The sequence below is a fragment of the Rhinatrema bivittatum genome, chromosome 4 (genome assembly GCF_901001135.1).
Source record: "Rhinatrema bivittatum chromosome 4, aRhiBiv1.1, whole genome shotgun sequence".
Lineage (NCBI taxonomy): Eukaryota > Metazoa > Chordata > Amphibia > Gymnophiona > Rhinatrematidae > Rhinatrema > Rhinatrema bivittatum.
Window position 1 is genome coordinate 163,969,872 of NC_042618.1, and position 15,633 is coordinate 163,985,504.

The 15,633-nt window shown below is 45.4% G+C and overlaps 1 protein-coding gene across 6 annotated transcripts in view; it reads right to left on the minus strand.

Moving 5' to 3' along the window:
• TMC6 (transmembrane channel like 6) overlaps nucleotides 1-15,633 on the minus strand; it is a 41,736-nt gene that overhangs the window by 12,545 nt on the left and 13,558 nt on the right. The window contains exons 1-11 of one of the 6 annotated variants that reach the window (XM_029599099.1): nucleotides 12,958-13,100; nucleotides 10,751-10,873; nucleotides 10,503-10,633; nucleotides 9,694-9,825; nucleotides 8,082-8,240; nucleotides 6,954-7,059; nucleotides 4,064-4,148; nucleotides 2,941-3,195; nucleotides 2,084-2,274; nucleotides 1,415-1,559; nucleotides 766-924 (exon numbers count right to left, since the gene is read on the minus strand). In XM_029599099.1, coding sequence (XP_029454959.1) covers nucleotides 766-924; nucleotides 1,415-1,559; nucleotides 2,084-2,274; nucleotides 2,941-3,195; nucleotides 4,064-4,148; nucleotides 6,954-7,059; nucleotides 8,082-8,240; nucleotides 9,694-9,825; nucleotides 10,503-10,633; nucleotides 10,751-10,791 — 1,404 coding nt within the window. In that variant the 5' untranslated portion in view covers nucleotides 10,792-10,873; nucleotides 12,958-13,100. Of the gene's footprint in view, nucleotides 1-765; nucleotides 925-1,414; nucleotides 1,560-2,083; nucleotides 2,275-2,940; nucleotides 3,196-4,063; nucleotides 4,149-6,953; nucleotides 7,060-8,081; nucleotides 8,241-9,693; nucleotides 9,826-10,502; nucleotides 10,634-10,750; nucleotides 10,874-12,866; nucleotides 13,101-15,633 lie in introns of those variants that run through there. The other 5 variants (XM_029599097.1, XM_029599098.1, XM_029599100.1 and 2 more) reach the window with 5 other exon arrangements.

Consider the following 15,633-nt stretch of genomic DNA (forward strand, 5'->3'; position numbering starts at 1 on the left):
GCTCTTCCCTTCTGTCCCTGTTTCCCTTCCTCCCTCCTCACTCTTACCTTATAATCCTGTCCCAGGGAAAGAAGAGCAGTACTGGAGGCCCAGCACTTCTAAATGCTGCTTCCTTTCATCAGTCTCTCTCTCCCCACACCCCCCCCCCCCACCCCCTCCGTGCAGTTCAAAATATTGGCAGGAAGCAGTGATTATAAGCACCGGGTCCCCCAGTGCTGCCCTCTTGTTGGCAGAGTAAGCAGCGGCAGCAGTGGTGCTCAGCAGTAACTCTTCTATGCCCCGTGGGCCCCGTCGGAGGAGGGACCGTGGCTTTTCTTAGGCCAGCAGCAGCAGCATCGGGAGGGGGCATTGCGGTCCCCAAGTGCCGACACCCTGTGCGACCACACAGGTTGCACGCTGCAAAAGCTGTCCCTGTATACACAGTGCTCTGCTAATGCTATAGAAATGATAAGTACTGATAGTAGTAGCAGCATCCTGCCTGATACAAAGAGGGCGAAGAGAGACAAAGGATGGGAAGGAAGGAGAGGGACTTCTGAAGGGTGCAAGGGAGAGTGAACTGAAGGAGGGAGAAGACAAAGGAAGGGAGAAGGGAAGGGGGAAGGGAAGATGAATGGATGGGCTGCCCGCTCCCCCTTCTCTTGTCTCTGCTCTTCTCCCTGCTTTTCCATCCCCAGCCTCCACACCCAGTGCTGAAGCTTTCAACAATCTGAGGGCAAGAATGAAAACCAGCCCTGGGGACAGAGTCTCCTTGATCTCCACACACACCTTATGGATGTATTCAGAGAAATAATACACAAGAATGGCAGAACCCAGCACGCTCCCAAAGGACAGAATCCACACCAGGGAATGAACTGCCAGGGTTTGCAGCCTTCCCCAGGCTGTTATTTGCTGGGAGGTGTGCCGCCGCCTGTCACAAAGCAACTCCTGCAAAGAAAAGGTTGCAAGATATTAAAAAGCAGCTCTCCCCCTCTGCCCGAGGACACAGCAGTGGAGGGGAGCACTGTAACAGAATCTGAACATGCTTGGGATAGACACGGAGGGCAGTGGTAGGAAAAGGTTGCGTAAAAAACATGGGGAGGGGGAGAGGAGCTGGCGTTGCTTTTAGTATGGGGGATTTATGTGTTTACCTGCCCAAAGTGGCAGAAAACCAGACAGGAAGAATCTCAAATGGGCAGACTGGATGGGCCACTTAGTCTCTGTCCATCATTTACTATGTTACTATTCTGCCCAGCTGTACACACCCAATCCAGTCCTGCACCCCCATCACCCAACCGACCTCAACGTAGACCCTTCTTTCCTTAAGCTCCTCCAAGCCAGGACCTTTTCATTCTTCCACCCCAGGCTCTTGACCTTCACCCATCTCACCCCAATCCATGTTTAGGGGATGCACCCAAGAGGCAGGTGCTGGCCTTACCTTCAGCTGGATGTAAATGTTTTCATGCTGCAGCCGGACAGAGCGTTTCTGCATGACCTTGTAGTCCCAGGAGGAGAAGACTTTATTGGCAAGGTCTCCTGAAGTGCTTCCCACGCGGTAACTCTCTCCAAAAGAGCGGGACATGCTGGAGAGCAAGAGAGGACCCAAGGATCACAGATCAACACAACTGCTGCCAAACTGGTACCAGGAAAGAGTTTGCTTTTGGAGGCTCGTGAAGCTTGTATTGAACCAACAAAAAGAAACTGTAAATAAATGACATTGCATATGACCTTCCAAGTCTCCCAGATGGGTTTGTAGCTGTCACAGAGATGCAGATTGGAACTGCTCTGGGGGATTTGCAAGGAAGGGACCTATGAAGCTAAAATTGCACCTTTGATAACATTTTTTTTTAAATTTATTTTCTAAATGACCAATAAAAGATATCAGAACCTACAACTTACCTTTGTCTGTAGAGCAAGTGAATTGATGGAGCCTCAACTGATCTAATTCTAAATTATTTATTTATTTCAAATATTTAGAGATTGCACTCCCAGCACTCATAATGGGGATTGCTGGAAATGCAATAGTTAACAGAATGTGAAGGGAGGTTCTACCTCCGGAAAGTCAAGTGTAATGGAAGGTTTGTGCACCAGAGCACACCTGTCTCACCTGTACACGAGGATGATGCAGGTGATGAAGAAGGCAGTCCCCACAGTAAACGCATATGCCAGCGGCATGTTATAGGCTAGGTGCCCAACTGTACTCTCACAGTGGCTGCCATTGAAACCTTGGATGCAGGCCTCATTCAGAGTAAAGTTACTGTAGTAGCCATAATACATGACAGAACACGTAAAGGAACCCTGAGAGGGAAGAGAGAAGCACAAGTGATCAAACAACAGGTGAATGTACACAGAGAAAGGGAGAGCCAGAGAGAAACAGAAACGTTGGCGAAGAATGAGGCAGAACGAGTTGCGCATATATGATAACATAATGTCCCTCTACTAACAGGCACTTGGGAAAGTAACAAAACCCTGGGGGGAAAAAAACCCGAACACACAAACGCTTAGCAGGCCAGCTCGGTGGGTCAGCGGCACTGCCATGTGGAGGAATGTGGTTCGAAGCCCAGTTCCGGTTTTCTGCTCCCTGGATCAGCCAATACTGGGGGTGCAGGGCAGGCTGGAAAACGGAACAAGCTGGACTGCTACAGATCCCTACACAGAAACTACAAGCGAGCAGAGCCCCTCACCTCAGTCACCCCTACAGAACACAGACAGACCCTCACCAAATGCTGAGTCAAGCAGCTATAGCAGAAGAAAACGTCATCTCCTGCCAAAATGTAAACTGAGCAGAGACAATACTGACCAGCAAGCTGGGTAATTCTTTTCACCACCTTATGTATTATTTTGGCCAGTACAAATTTTCATGCCAAGAAAGATTTTCGAATTTTGAAAGAGACCAACACAGAGGTAAAGAAGTGGCAAGAGTGGAGCAGAAAAAGAATCTCCCCTGTTCCTTTCAGCACTCACTGCCCCGGTGAGAAGCTCCATCCCGGTGAACTTCCTGCTGTTTGTTACTGCTGGAGGATGTACAGCTTGGGGGACAACAATGAAGAGGAGGCTGATGAGGGAGAGGAATATGCTGAACAGGAGCAATGTCTTGAGAAAGAGGAAATAGGAGAGGACACTGGATCCAAAGCGACCACTGATCTGCTTCAAGGAGTATCTCCAGGGCTGCAGGGAATAGACGAAGGACAGAAGCGCATACCACAGGCTTCGGAAACCCTGCACCAAACAGCGAGAAGAAAAAAAAAGTCAGAGCAGCTTTCCCAAAGCCAAACGAATGCTTGCCACAACTGCTCCCTCTCCTCGCTCCCCTCCTCCTGGCCAGTCGTAAGCCTGACACAACCACCCCTTCTTCCCATCCCCTCCCCCCCAGATCAAATACAAGCTGGACACACCTGCCCCCCCCCCCCCACTTCACCCCAGATCAAAACACAAGCTGGACACAACTGCCCCCTCAACATCTCCGTGGTCAAACCAAACAATGCAGTTCCAAATCTCATAGGACTTGCTCTTCAGTAAGTCTGCTATACTCTTCAGATTAAATTGCATTTACTACCCTAGTCCAGCAACTTCTTTTAAACGTTCTGATGCAAATTTTTGCACGTTTAGAAACAGAAAATATATTTCACCACAAATATTTTACATTCCTAGCTGGTTGCATGTTCAGACATCACTGTATTACAAACTGATTGCTTCCTGCAAACCTCTGGCATAAAACCATCATCTCAACCAACAACTGTAACCGGAAGAATTGTACACAATACACTGCAGCCCCGCCCCCGAAAAAAATACCTGCACAATGAGTAACTATTACTCCCAAATAAAGATGAAGCTTTCCTCAATCTAGGTCTTCTGTCAAGGTAACAACTGAGGATCTTTAGTACAAAGAAAGAGACATTATGAAAAAGTCTAAATTACTGAATCCTGCCCACGCATACCATAATAGTTACTAGGATTGTCCACAATCTAGTTTGCTAGCTTTTCTATATTTTTCAGTCATGGTGTAAGATAAAGTACCAAAATATTTATTTTCAAAGTGACTTAAGCATTCAGAATCTGGTTTAAAGGCTGTAATGTGAATACTTACCATAATGATGTAATACTTTATCTGACTGCAGAAGGACAGTGAACCCCTCCCCTGAATACGTGCTGGCTGAACAGAAGTCACCTGCCTGCAAAGGAGAGACAGCTCAGCTCAGTCACTATAGATATCACAGGATCCATGCAAGAACAGTGGGGGCCCATCGGTCATAACAGGATGGCAGCTTTTTATACACGTAGGGGTAGATTTTCAAAGGGGTATGCACGTAAGATACGCGCGTACCCCCCGAAAACCTACCCCAAACGCCCCCGGCGCACGCCGAGCCTATTTTGCATAGGCTCGGCGGCGCGCACAAGCCCCGGGACGTGCGTAAGTCCCGGGGCTTGCATGAAGGGGCGTGTCGGGGGGCGTACCGGGAGTGACGCGGCATTTTGGGGGCGTGTCCGGGGGCGTGGTTCCGGCCCGGGGGCGTGACAGCAGCCCCTGGACCGGAACATGGAGCGCGGCAGCCGGCCCGGCACGCGCAAATAACTTTCGGGATAGAGGTAGGGGGGAGGTGGGTTAGGTAGGGGAAGGGAGGGGAAGGTGGGGGGAGGGCGAAGGAAAGTTCCCTCCGAGGCCGCTCCGATTTCGGAGCGGCCTTGGAGGGAATGGAGGCAGGCTGTGTGGCTCGGCGCGCGCAGGCTGCCGATTTTGGGCAGCCTTGCGCGCGCCGACCCCGGATTTTAATGGATATGCGCGGCTACGCGGGTATCTATTGAAATCCCGCATACTCTTGTTCGCGCCTGGTACGCGAACAAAAGTACGTGCGTGCGCAGATTTATAAAATCTGCCTCCAAGTGTTTCTAAACCTCCAATAGGACCTAGCACTACGCAGGAGCATTCACATGGTTATAATGGGCCACGTCCCAAGCAGCATGTCAAGGGTGAAAGAATAATTCCCTGTAGGTACCCAGATCAGTCCAGACCGTAGGTTGAGCCTCCTGTCCAGCAGATGGAGACAGACCAAAACTGTGAGGGTATCCTATATCAGGACAGAGCCCACCCTGCAGCCCTTCAGTATTTGTCTGTCTCCAGCAGATGCTGGCAGCTCACCCTGCGGTTCCCTAGCTTAATTCCTTAGCCTTTGCCCTGTTGGGTTTTTTTCCTCTATCTCTGTCAGATCAAGCAAGTATCTTTGTTCTTTCTAAATTAAAAAAAAAAAAAAAAGAGACAGTTCTGTCAAACTTTTGAAAAAGCTCTGTTTCTTTCAGGAGACAGTGCTGTCTCCTCACTCTTGTGTTGTTCAGCCTAGGCTCCCTTCCCGGTGAACGTTCTGTTGGGACGATACTGGTGGACCAGTCACTCCCCCTATTTAGCTGCCTCTCTCTCCCGGGACGCTCAATTCCCCGGCTGTGCCAGCAGGGAAGTTCATTCCCCTGCATTTCAAAGTAAAACAAAAACAAAAAAAAAATGTTTGAGGCACTTCAGCTTTAAGAGCTTGTTGATTACTCAGCAGCTTATTTCTGTTTAGCAAAGAAGCGAGCAGGGTTCGGACTCCTGCACCTGCTCCTCAGGGCCGTACAGCTCAGCTGTTTTTTTCTCTACCCTTAAGGATCTGACGCTCAAGACCGTTTTCCTGGTTTCTATCTGCTCCGTCAGAAGGGTGTCGGAAAGTCAAGCATTGTCCTGTAGAGAGCCCTTCCTGCGGTTTTCTGATTCAGGAGTTTCTCTCAAGACTGTACCTTCTTTCTTGTCAAAGGTTGTTTCTTCTTTTCATGTCAATCAGTCGGTGGAGCTTCCCGAGTTCTCTCCTGAGGATATAGCAAGAACAGTTGGGAGTGATCTTCGCCGCCTTGCTGTAAAACGCGTGTTACTGCGTTATCTTCAGGTTACCAATGACTTACGGGTTTCCGATCATCTTTTAGTCCTGTGGAGTGGTCCAAATAGGGGCAACCAAGCTTCGAAGACTACGATCGCTCGGTGGCTGAAGGAGGCTATTTCGTCGGCCTATATCTGCCAAGGCCGGGCGGTTCCGGAGGGCCTAAAGGCTTATTCCTTGCGTTCTCAGGCTACTTCTTGGGCGGAGAGTCAATCGGTCTCTCCGCAGGAAATATGCAGGGCAGCTACGTGGAAATCCCTGCATACCTTTGCTCGACATTACCGCCTTGATGTACAGGTGCCAGTGTTTGGTTCCTTCGGTCGGCAGGTGCTTCGAGAGGGACTATCTCTGTCCCACCCTCTGTAGGGAAAGCTTTGGTACATCCCACGGTCTGGACTGATCCGGGTACGTACAGGGAAAGGAAAATGAGTTCTTACCTGTTAATTTTCATTCCTGTAGTACCACGGATCAGTCCAGACACACTTCCCTGTATTTTTCTGTCATCCACTCAAAGCTTTTCTTCCTCTGTTTGCAGGATACTGGATGTTTTTCATCTGTGATTATACTTAAAGGCACTGGAAGCATCTGTTTTGATGAAATGGATATTTATGCAAGAGCATCCATATACAGAGTCCATTCAATGTTTGCAATTGTTAGGTTTTCTGAGTTCTCTTGTTCCTTGCTTGATCTTTTACTGGTTATCTTTATTCTTATCTGCTTTCACAATGGTTACACTGAAGGGCTGCAGGGTAGGCTCTGTCCTGATATAGGATACCCTCTCCTGTCCAGCAGATGGTCTGTCTCCATCTGCTGGACAGGAGGCTCAACCCACAGTCTGGACTGATCCGTGGTACTACAGGAAGAAAAATTAACAGGTAAGAACTAATTTTCCATTCATGTACGACTTCCAGCACTGCACAGCACTACAATACAACCTTTAACAAGGCCTCTCCCTGCTGCTTCCAGGATACAGCGCCTCTGCCCTGGGCCCATTAGGCCTTATCGTTTCTATGTTACCCTGTGTGCCAGGGAACCGCAGCTCCAGGCAGTGGGACAATAAAGACATGCACAGACCTCAGCGCTCGTTTCTCTGCCAGGCTGACAGGCATCATTTGTAGCAAGCGGTCCCGCTGTCCAGCTGAAAGGTTCTGCAGTTCCGTCACCAAGAGACTCCTCTTTTCTAGGGAAGGACAAGTACATCCAAAGGTCATGGCACGGCTCTAGGAACAGCTCTCTCTGAATCCTGAGCATTTAGCCATGGACATGGGCGTGTAGGGGGGGATGGGGTGGAAGATTGATTGGGTTGAGTTTTAAAACTATTTAGCTGTATAATGTATAATTTGTTTTTGTTTTAATTGAATTAATTTGCCATGAGGGCTAACAAAAAGTGGCAATCAAGTAAAACTTAGAAGCTGATATTTTAAAAAAGCTGAGTGCCTAAATTTTGGAAACTCTATGCATTTGGTTTCAGTCACATTTAGCATCCTAAATTTAGGCTCTGTTATTCATTTGCCTAGATGTAGGCACCTAAAGTTAGCTGCCTAGTTCTGAAAATCAGTGCTAAGCTCCTAAATTTGTTTCCCTTCTCTAACTGTCCCCCCTTCCCCCACTTCCTGCAGCTGTCCACTTTTTAGGGCTCTCAGTTTAGGCATCTAGTGAAACTCGGGCCTAGTATATTTTCAAAGGACCCAGTTTAGGAGTGTAACCCCTTTGCAAATCAGCCTCTTTAATAATAAGCTCTCTTCCTAGCAGTGCTGCTTCTTATCCCCATCATCAGTCCCCCAAATTAAGCTCTGTATTAATGCTGCCACCCAGAGCTCCCTTCCACCATCTCAGTTTATTTGATTTGAAAATTATCCACGTTTCCAGGGATTAAAAATCTGCTCAACACAGAATATTTAAAAAAACCCAACCCAAAACAACACATTATACAACCTAATAAATATACCCCCTACAGTGATAAAATCTGTATTGGTTTACTAATGTGCACAATAATCCGCAATAAACGCCCGTTCAGCATTTACAGAGTTACCCGCCTATCACATTAATGCCTGCACATGTCAAGGAGGCAGCAGCAGAAATGGCAGAATTCACCCCCTCATTTACTAGTGCAGGATTCACAGGTCCAGGCTCTGAGACCCCCCGCACTAGTATGATTCAGACTGCCAACACTGGTGAAACCTGCAGGACATGCCGATTCACCTTCCTCCAGCTCACTGCCAGAATCTCGCTCCAGGTCATACTGTCGAATACTGGGCCGAGCTACGCGCCTCAGGTCATGGATGGAAGGGCGGCTTTTCCTGCGGCGCAGTTTATTTGTGCGGTTATAGTATTCCGAAATAATAGCCCCTCGACTGCGGCCTGCAAGGCAATAAAAAAAAAATAAAATTTAAAAAAAAAAATATATATATATATAAAAATAATGTATGTATGTGTGAGGAATGTACATAAGTTGTACATTCCCCACACAACTTTTTATGTTTTGGGGGACAATTTCCACATCGTCTACAACAGGAGAATGTCTGCCGGGACTTTACCCCATTTTTCAAAGTGAAAGTATGCACATACTTTTGCCATGAAACTTGCTGCAGATACAAAGTACCTGCACACATCTGCACTTTCCTTTTGTGTAGTTATATTTTCAGCTCTACGCAAATTGCTTTCCATGGAAAAAAGTAATCTATACATGTATTTTAACTACTCCGACCTACATGCACCCCTGTGAATGCCTCCTCTCAAGCACACGTATTGTGGAACACATTAAGGGAAGTCGATTAAACATGCAGAAAACATTTCTTGCTCATGTAAATCACTGTAAAAAACCATCCTCCAAATGTTATCTTAACAAGTCGCATTCAATCCTTATGTGTTAGGCTGTGACTGTGTTGGGTGGTCGCTCCCAGGCACAGTTTACATCCTTTGGAAAGATGGACGTAAATAGTCCTTCCCTATCCAGGACAAGGCTGGCAGGGGTGGCAAATGGGGCAACCATGACTGGCTCTGATTTGCCGCTTAAAATGAAAAATAATTAATTAATTAACTAACTAACTAAATAAAAAAGGGATCAGGACACCACAGTCTAGGGGCAAACGCAGAGGATTCTAGCAGGGCACGAGGAAAAGCTCGAACACGAGCTCACACTCTGCCACTAACCTTCTTGACTAGAACATCTGTGCTGGTATATTTGCCCCTGGCTCTGCACCCCCCTAAACCTGCCCTGAGGGTTGGTTTGCTGTTAAGGACAAAATTGGGCTGATAAGGTGGTTGAGTTATTTCCCAGTCCCTGTGGGGCAGGTGTGAATAAGTCTGATCCATGCATGGTAGAGCTGGTTTAGATTATGGTGATCCTTGTGGGGCAAAGCAAGGCTGGGTTGGTTCAATGGTTCCTAAAAAAACAGAAATTAATTAACAAGGTGGTGCCAGTAGGCTAGGATCGGGTGAGTTGGGTGATTCCTGTGGGATAGGGGTTTGGATATATGATTTCTATAGGGCAGGGTCAGGTTGGATGGGTGGTTGTGGCTCACTAACTCTTTTCTACTCCCATAATCATTTTTTGTAATATCCCTCTTATTTATGGGAATTTATGCAGACTTTATATTGACAATTTATATGCGTCTCCTGAATATGATGTTGGAGAACACCACTCAAGGCCTTCCAAACTGGTACCTGCCAGCTCTTTCATAGAGAGGAAGGCCCTTGGTCCAATTCACCACACATGTTCTTTAAGAACTGGTACTGCTATTCACATTTCAACTCCCTTGTTGTGTCCTCAAGAAGAAGAAAACTTGGATGACTCAGCACAAGGCCTGCTCACCGATGGTCCGGCTTGGCATGCTGGCCAGGATTCTCAGTGTGTCTGAGGAGAAATTCTGATGCTGTGCCACCTCATCTAGGTCATCTTCTGTACCTATATGGTGTACAGGGGGTATCAAGTATGCCACATTATCTGTAAGCAAGAGACAACAATGTATCACAGATCCTGCTGTTATAGGGCATCAGAGTTTGGCAAGTCAGGAGATCCAGTCTGGAATGCCCATGTGCAGGCATGCATATACATACTCATCTAGCGATACTGGATCACAGGGTAACCGGGCTAGTATCCGCATCCTACAACTCACCAGATATCAACTGGATCAAAGCCAGCAGGTCGGTGGTGGTCAGGAATCATCCAGCAAGACCATGGGGGGCAGGACATTCGGGCAACAGCCTCACTGGTTTTGGTAACGGTTTAGATTATTACAAAATTTAACGATAAGAAAGCGAGATGCAGGGTGTCAAATTAAACACGGGATCTCCCCATGATGGTCGAGAACCAAAATGAGGAAGACAACAAACACTTGACTCGAAAAAAGAGTGATAACCTGCAAACAGACACGCTCCCATGGCTGACAGCTGGGAAATAATCTTAGCAGGGCAGAGCCTGTCCAGGCAGGCTGGACAGGCTCATGGATTTTTATCTGCCATTTTCTACAGTGTTACTACTGACCAAAGCGTGGCACTGATGGCACATCTCAGAGGCTTCATAGTTTTTGGTGACTGGAGAGGTGATGAGGACCCGCCGAGGAGACAAAAATAAACTGGTGCGTATGTGTGTGCATGTGCGATGGGGGGAGGGGAGATTACCTTTGCCCCCCAGATGCAGCTTCTCTAACTCCAGCTCCTCCTCATCCCGCTCCATTATCTGGCTGCATTCCTGAATAAGGCGGCAAAAGGAGTCATGTACAGCTCCTTCGTTGTATGGACCCAGATCCTGGCTACAGAAAACCAAAGAACCAATCAGAGCATAATATGGTAATCAGTGATACACATCACCAGGGCATCATCTCTCTGCAATAGGAGCTAGGATGAGAGAGACATGGGCAGAGCCTCACCTGATGCCTGTTCCACTCTCAGGAGCATGGAGGATAGACATTGTCAGCCAGGTTCTGGGCTGGATCCTCCCCTTACCCTCTTGCAGGCTCTCACCTTCTTTCAATACTCGATTGCATTAATTTCTGGAATACATAAAGGTCCTTTTTATTTTTTAAGCATCACTTTTACAAAGAATAATTTTAGTTCACAGTGAGGTTCGCCCAGCACTGCCCCGGGTTCCCCGCAACGTGAGCAGTGAGGTTCACTGGCGTGCCTACTCTCTGCCCTGAATTGGAAACATCCAGTCCTAGCATCGAAGGCTGCTGCTTGGCTTTGGTGTTGGGATGAGGAGGTGCAGCGTATGTTTCCTAGTTATTCAGTAAGGCCTTTGATGCTGTTCCACTGACAGACTAGTCAGTGTGGGAATACGACAACGCTGTTAACCTGGTAAGGAGCTGGAGAAGCAGCAGAACTCAGAGGGCCTGATCCTCTCCCGTCACACCATTTCATCATGCAAGGCTGCAGAATTTAACGCATGGCATTTCTGCAAAGATATCACCATATCCACAAAGATTTAGCTGTGCAGAAATGTCGTGGGCAGCTTTCAGTGGTATCACTGGACAGAAATGTTTGTGGGGTAACAGGGAGGCAAGCTAGGTTTGAAAGGAGGCAAATTAAAGTGACATTTACACATGCCTATTCCACCCCCTCCCCTCCCTTTAAATTAGCTATAAAAGACTTAATAAGAAAACATTCCAAGGTCCTCTTATGAATACATATACTCCTGGTCAGTCTCAATCACCCCGTAAAAATACCAAGCTGGCTACTAAATTTCTAGAGGGAAAAAATGTGAAATATAAAACAATGGGAGGTGGGGATTTGTTACTTTATGGAAGCCGCATGGAGAAGTTGATATATAAATTTGATTTGGCCTTGGGCTGGGAGGGGAGGGGAGTCTGTTGCTTAAAGGCAAAGATGTCACTGCTCTTCTAATATTAGTTTTGTCTTTGGGACACACGAGGAGTTATGGAAACATTAACTTGAACACTGGTTGTTTTGTTGGTATTTTCTAAGATTAATAAACAGTAGGTTAAAAAAAAAAAGACAATATTAGTAAAATTATCTGTGAAGTTCTATATGGGAGTGGTCAGGAAGGAAGAGTCTTAATATAAACCCCACATGCACCTCCACATACACAGAAAGTCTCCCCAGCAACGGAGCTAGGACATTTCCCCTTACAACTCACCCAATACAAAGAAATATATTCATACTGTGGCATCACCTTAGGAACTGTAATGCACACTTCTTCCACTGCCTGTGATTACAGGGACCTTCATTTTCAGTTTTTATTTTATTTTTCCTGGGAATTTATCAATGTATATTACAACAAAAATAGGAAAAAAAATCAGTGAGAAAAAAATGACTTGTCATTTTTCAAGTTAAATGTAATTTTTGTTCCATTAATAACCACTTTAAAACTCCTAGGGAAAATAAAACACTGAAAATGAAAGTCACTATTTGTGAAGCCCCACAAAACCGGCAAAAGACACTCAAAAGTCAATATTGAAAGGGCAGTTGCCTAGGAAAAAAAAAATTGTAATTTCTCACAGGAAAAATTTCACCTGGATCAAATAGGAATGGTGGGAGCATTCTGGAGGCAGCGCTTAAATATGGGTAGAATAGCACTGATATTGAATGATATTGAAGTCTGATCAGAGAAATGCTGTTCTATAGTTACTGAGGTAATTTTAGGAGAATATATTCAACAGAAGACTTACTGGGTAAGACCCACTAATCTCATCTAAAAAAAAAATGTACCCCTCCCTGCGCTGCTGAATATGGACCTCCCAGAACCCCATACAGAAAACCTCCCATAACAACATTAATTCCTAGGACTCAAACAGCCCTACCTACAAAACAGCAGCTGTAAATATTACAGCCTCTAGAAATACCAATACATCTACTGGGGAAACAGAACAGAATCAGACTGCTACAGATCCCTTCACGGGAACCACAAGCTAGCAGAATCTCTCACTTGGTCCCACACAACATGCACAGACCCCCCCCTGACCTAATACAGAATAAAAGACCACAAATCAGAAAGAGAAACATGCAGATAAAAACTGAAATGCAAACCCCCAAAAAACAGACTTTATGAGCTGTCCAATACTGGAGAAAGAGAAAAAGCAGAGCTGGCTCTTCCCTTTGGCAGGCTCAGGCGGATCACCTGGAACTCGGCAGTTTTAAAAGGCAGCACTAGAGGTTTCTCTGCAGGAGCACACAAGGCTCTGCCCTAATGACTCTATTGGACAGTGCCCTCAACATCAGGCAGCAGAGAACAGCCCCCTGCTTCCTGCTGCAGCCCCTCCCTTCTCAGGCAGTTATGCAGGGAACAGGATGGGGAGAAGGGGGTGGAACCTGGAGCAGACAGAGCACAGCAAGGAAGAGTCACTTTTCTCCCTAATCCAGCCCCGCCCTTTGTATCCCATCACCTCCTGAAGGGAATAGGAGGAGAGTGGGAGAGGCTAGAGTGGACAAGAGGTAGTTTTTGTCTGTACATTTCTACTGTAAATTTATGGTCACTTATTCTGTATTTGGAGAGGGTTTTTCTGTTTTGTGACCAGGGCTTTTTTTCCCCTCCCCAATATTGGCATCTTTTTTTCCTCCACCTCCTTAATATGTCCTGTGGTCCCTCAAAATAAAAAAAAATGCATTCTGAATGTGATGAACAACTGCAGCACCCTCTGGTTAAAGTACAATCCATTTCGATTTTATTTATGTGCCTATTTGTAAACAGTTGTGATGGTATATCACTAAACGACGGTATAGAAAAGTTTTTAAAATTAAATTAAATTAAAATTTTTGTCCAGAAAGCAGCACTGTGTGTGACCAACATTAGCTACTTTGCCAATGTGTAATTTCTGTGTACTGCAGCTTGTTCTCTTTTCTCAATAGAAGGTGTATTCTTAATAATAAATGTGGATATTTAGCTCACCTTTCCAAATAATGCTCAAGATGGCTTAACAGCATTTTTAAAATTCAGATACATTAAATCTCATCCCCAAAAAGCTTACAATCTAACAAGTGAATTTTTAAAGGAGTTACGTATGTAAATGTAACTTATTTATTTAGACATTTTATATACTATTGTTCCATATATAGATCACAACAGTTTACAAAGTGACAATCATCTCAAAACAAATCTCAAAACAATCATAACTCAAACAAACAAACAAAGGGGTCATTTTTCAAATCGCGATGGGCCATTATCGCGTGCGTAAGGGCGTTATCAATTTTCAAAAGCCCACTTACGTGATAACGACTGCATCGTGACCTTAACATTTAAATGAGGGAAAGGGGCGGAGTTAGGGTGGGGTTTGGGCAGGGTAAAAAAAAAAAGTTATGCCGGTACCGCTGCGGGCGATAGTGTTTTACACATTATTGCCAGCAGTAGCACCGGAAATAACACCTTTTGCAGTGGCGCTATGGGGGCAATAGTGTGTAGTGCAGCCGCAACTGTGGTGGGTGAAAATGCTCCTCCGCGAAGCGGCCAGCTGCACACTATCACCCCCTGCCCCTTTTCTGGCCACGGAAAGATTGGTAACAGGGAGATATTCATAGCAGGCATTCATTTCTATTAAGTGAAATTTTTTTGTACGTATAAAATTAAACTCGTACATTTGACATAGAGTACGGATAAACAAAACGAAATTATAGTTTTCACATCTTAGTCGGTGGGTTGTTGTGAGAATCTTGCATTATTTCGTTTGATTTATTCTTCATGATTCGATTGTCATCTTTTATCCTTCTTGTCTTTGTGGATCTGTATATTTTGATGTTTTTAAGTTAAATTACATGTGTTTTTGAACAGCCATATTTTTAATTCACATTTGAATCTCTATCTGGTAAAACATACTATTGTAGCAATTTTCAAAAGCCATTTACATGGGTAAAGTGAATTTACATATGTAAAACCCAGTTTTAAGCATGTAAATGTTTTTGAAAATCTGGCCTTAAGTGAGTACCTGAGGGAACAAGAGATAAAGCGACTTGCTCAAGGTCACAAGGCATGTGAATGGGTTGGAATTTATTTATTTATTTATTTATAGATTCTTTTATACCGCGGTACGTATAGACATACATCACCTCAGTTTACAGTGAAACAATAAATTAGCAACAGGCTTTACATGTAACAGTTTAAAAAACAGTAAAACATTTAACAGCAACAGGCTTTACAGAAACAAGGGTTTTAAAGATAATATGCATACCTTCTCAACCTATTACTTTAACTACTGGACCACTTCTTTTTCTTGTTGGGAAGAATAGTAGTGTTGTTCTAGGGCCCAGTAATATTTGCAGTGCTGCCTTTTCATAGGTGGTGGTGTTGCTTTTGCATTCTAGAAATTAGTGATGTTTTGCTATGGCTGGTATGCTATTTGGGTTCCAAGTAACTTTTCTGCAGGGTTTTGTGTTACTTCACAATGTGCCTGGTAATGGAAGGAGTTTGTGTTCGTATTACTGCGTTGACAAACGAATTTGAAATTTTTTTTGTATGGGGATCCACTAAGATGTAGAGATTTCCTCAACCAATGTCAGATACAATTTGAATTGCAGGCATCCTCATTTTCGACAGACCGAGTGAATGTGACTTTTATATTCTTTCCTTGTTGGGTGGCACTGCACTGGCTTGGGTCTCATCCCTTTTGGGAAAGGGATGATCCACACTTGGGGGACCCTGTGCGCCTCCTGCAAGAATTCCATCAAGTATTCGATGAGTCCAGTCACACGGTTTCCAAGGCATCTGAACGCCTACAGATTAGGCAAGGCTCCCAGTCTGTGGGGGAGTACGCAGTGCATTTCCGCATCCTGGCCTCTGAACTTCAATGGGGCAGTGATAGCCTGA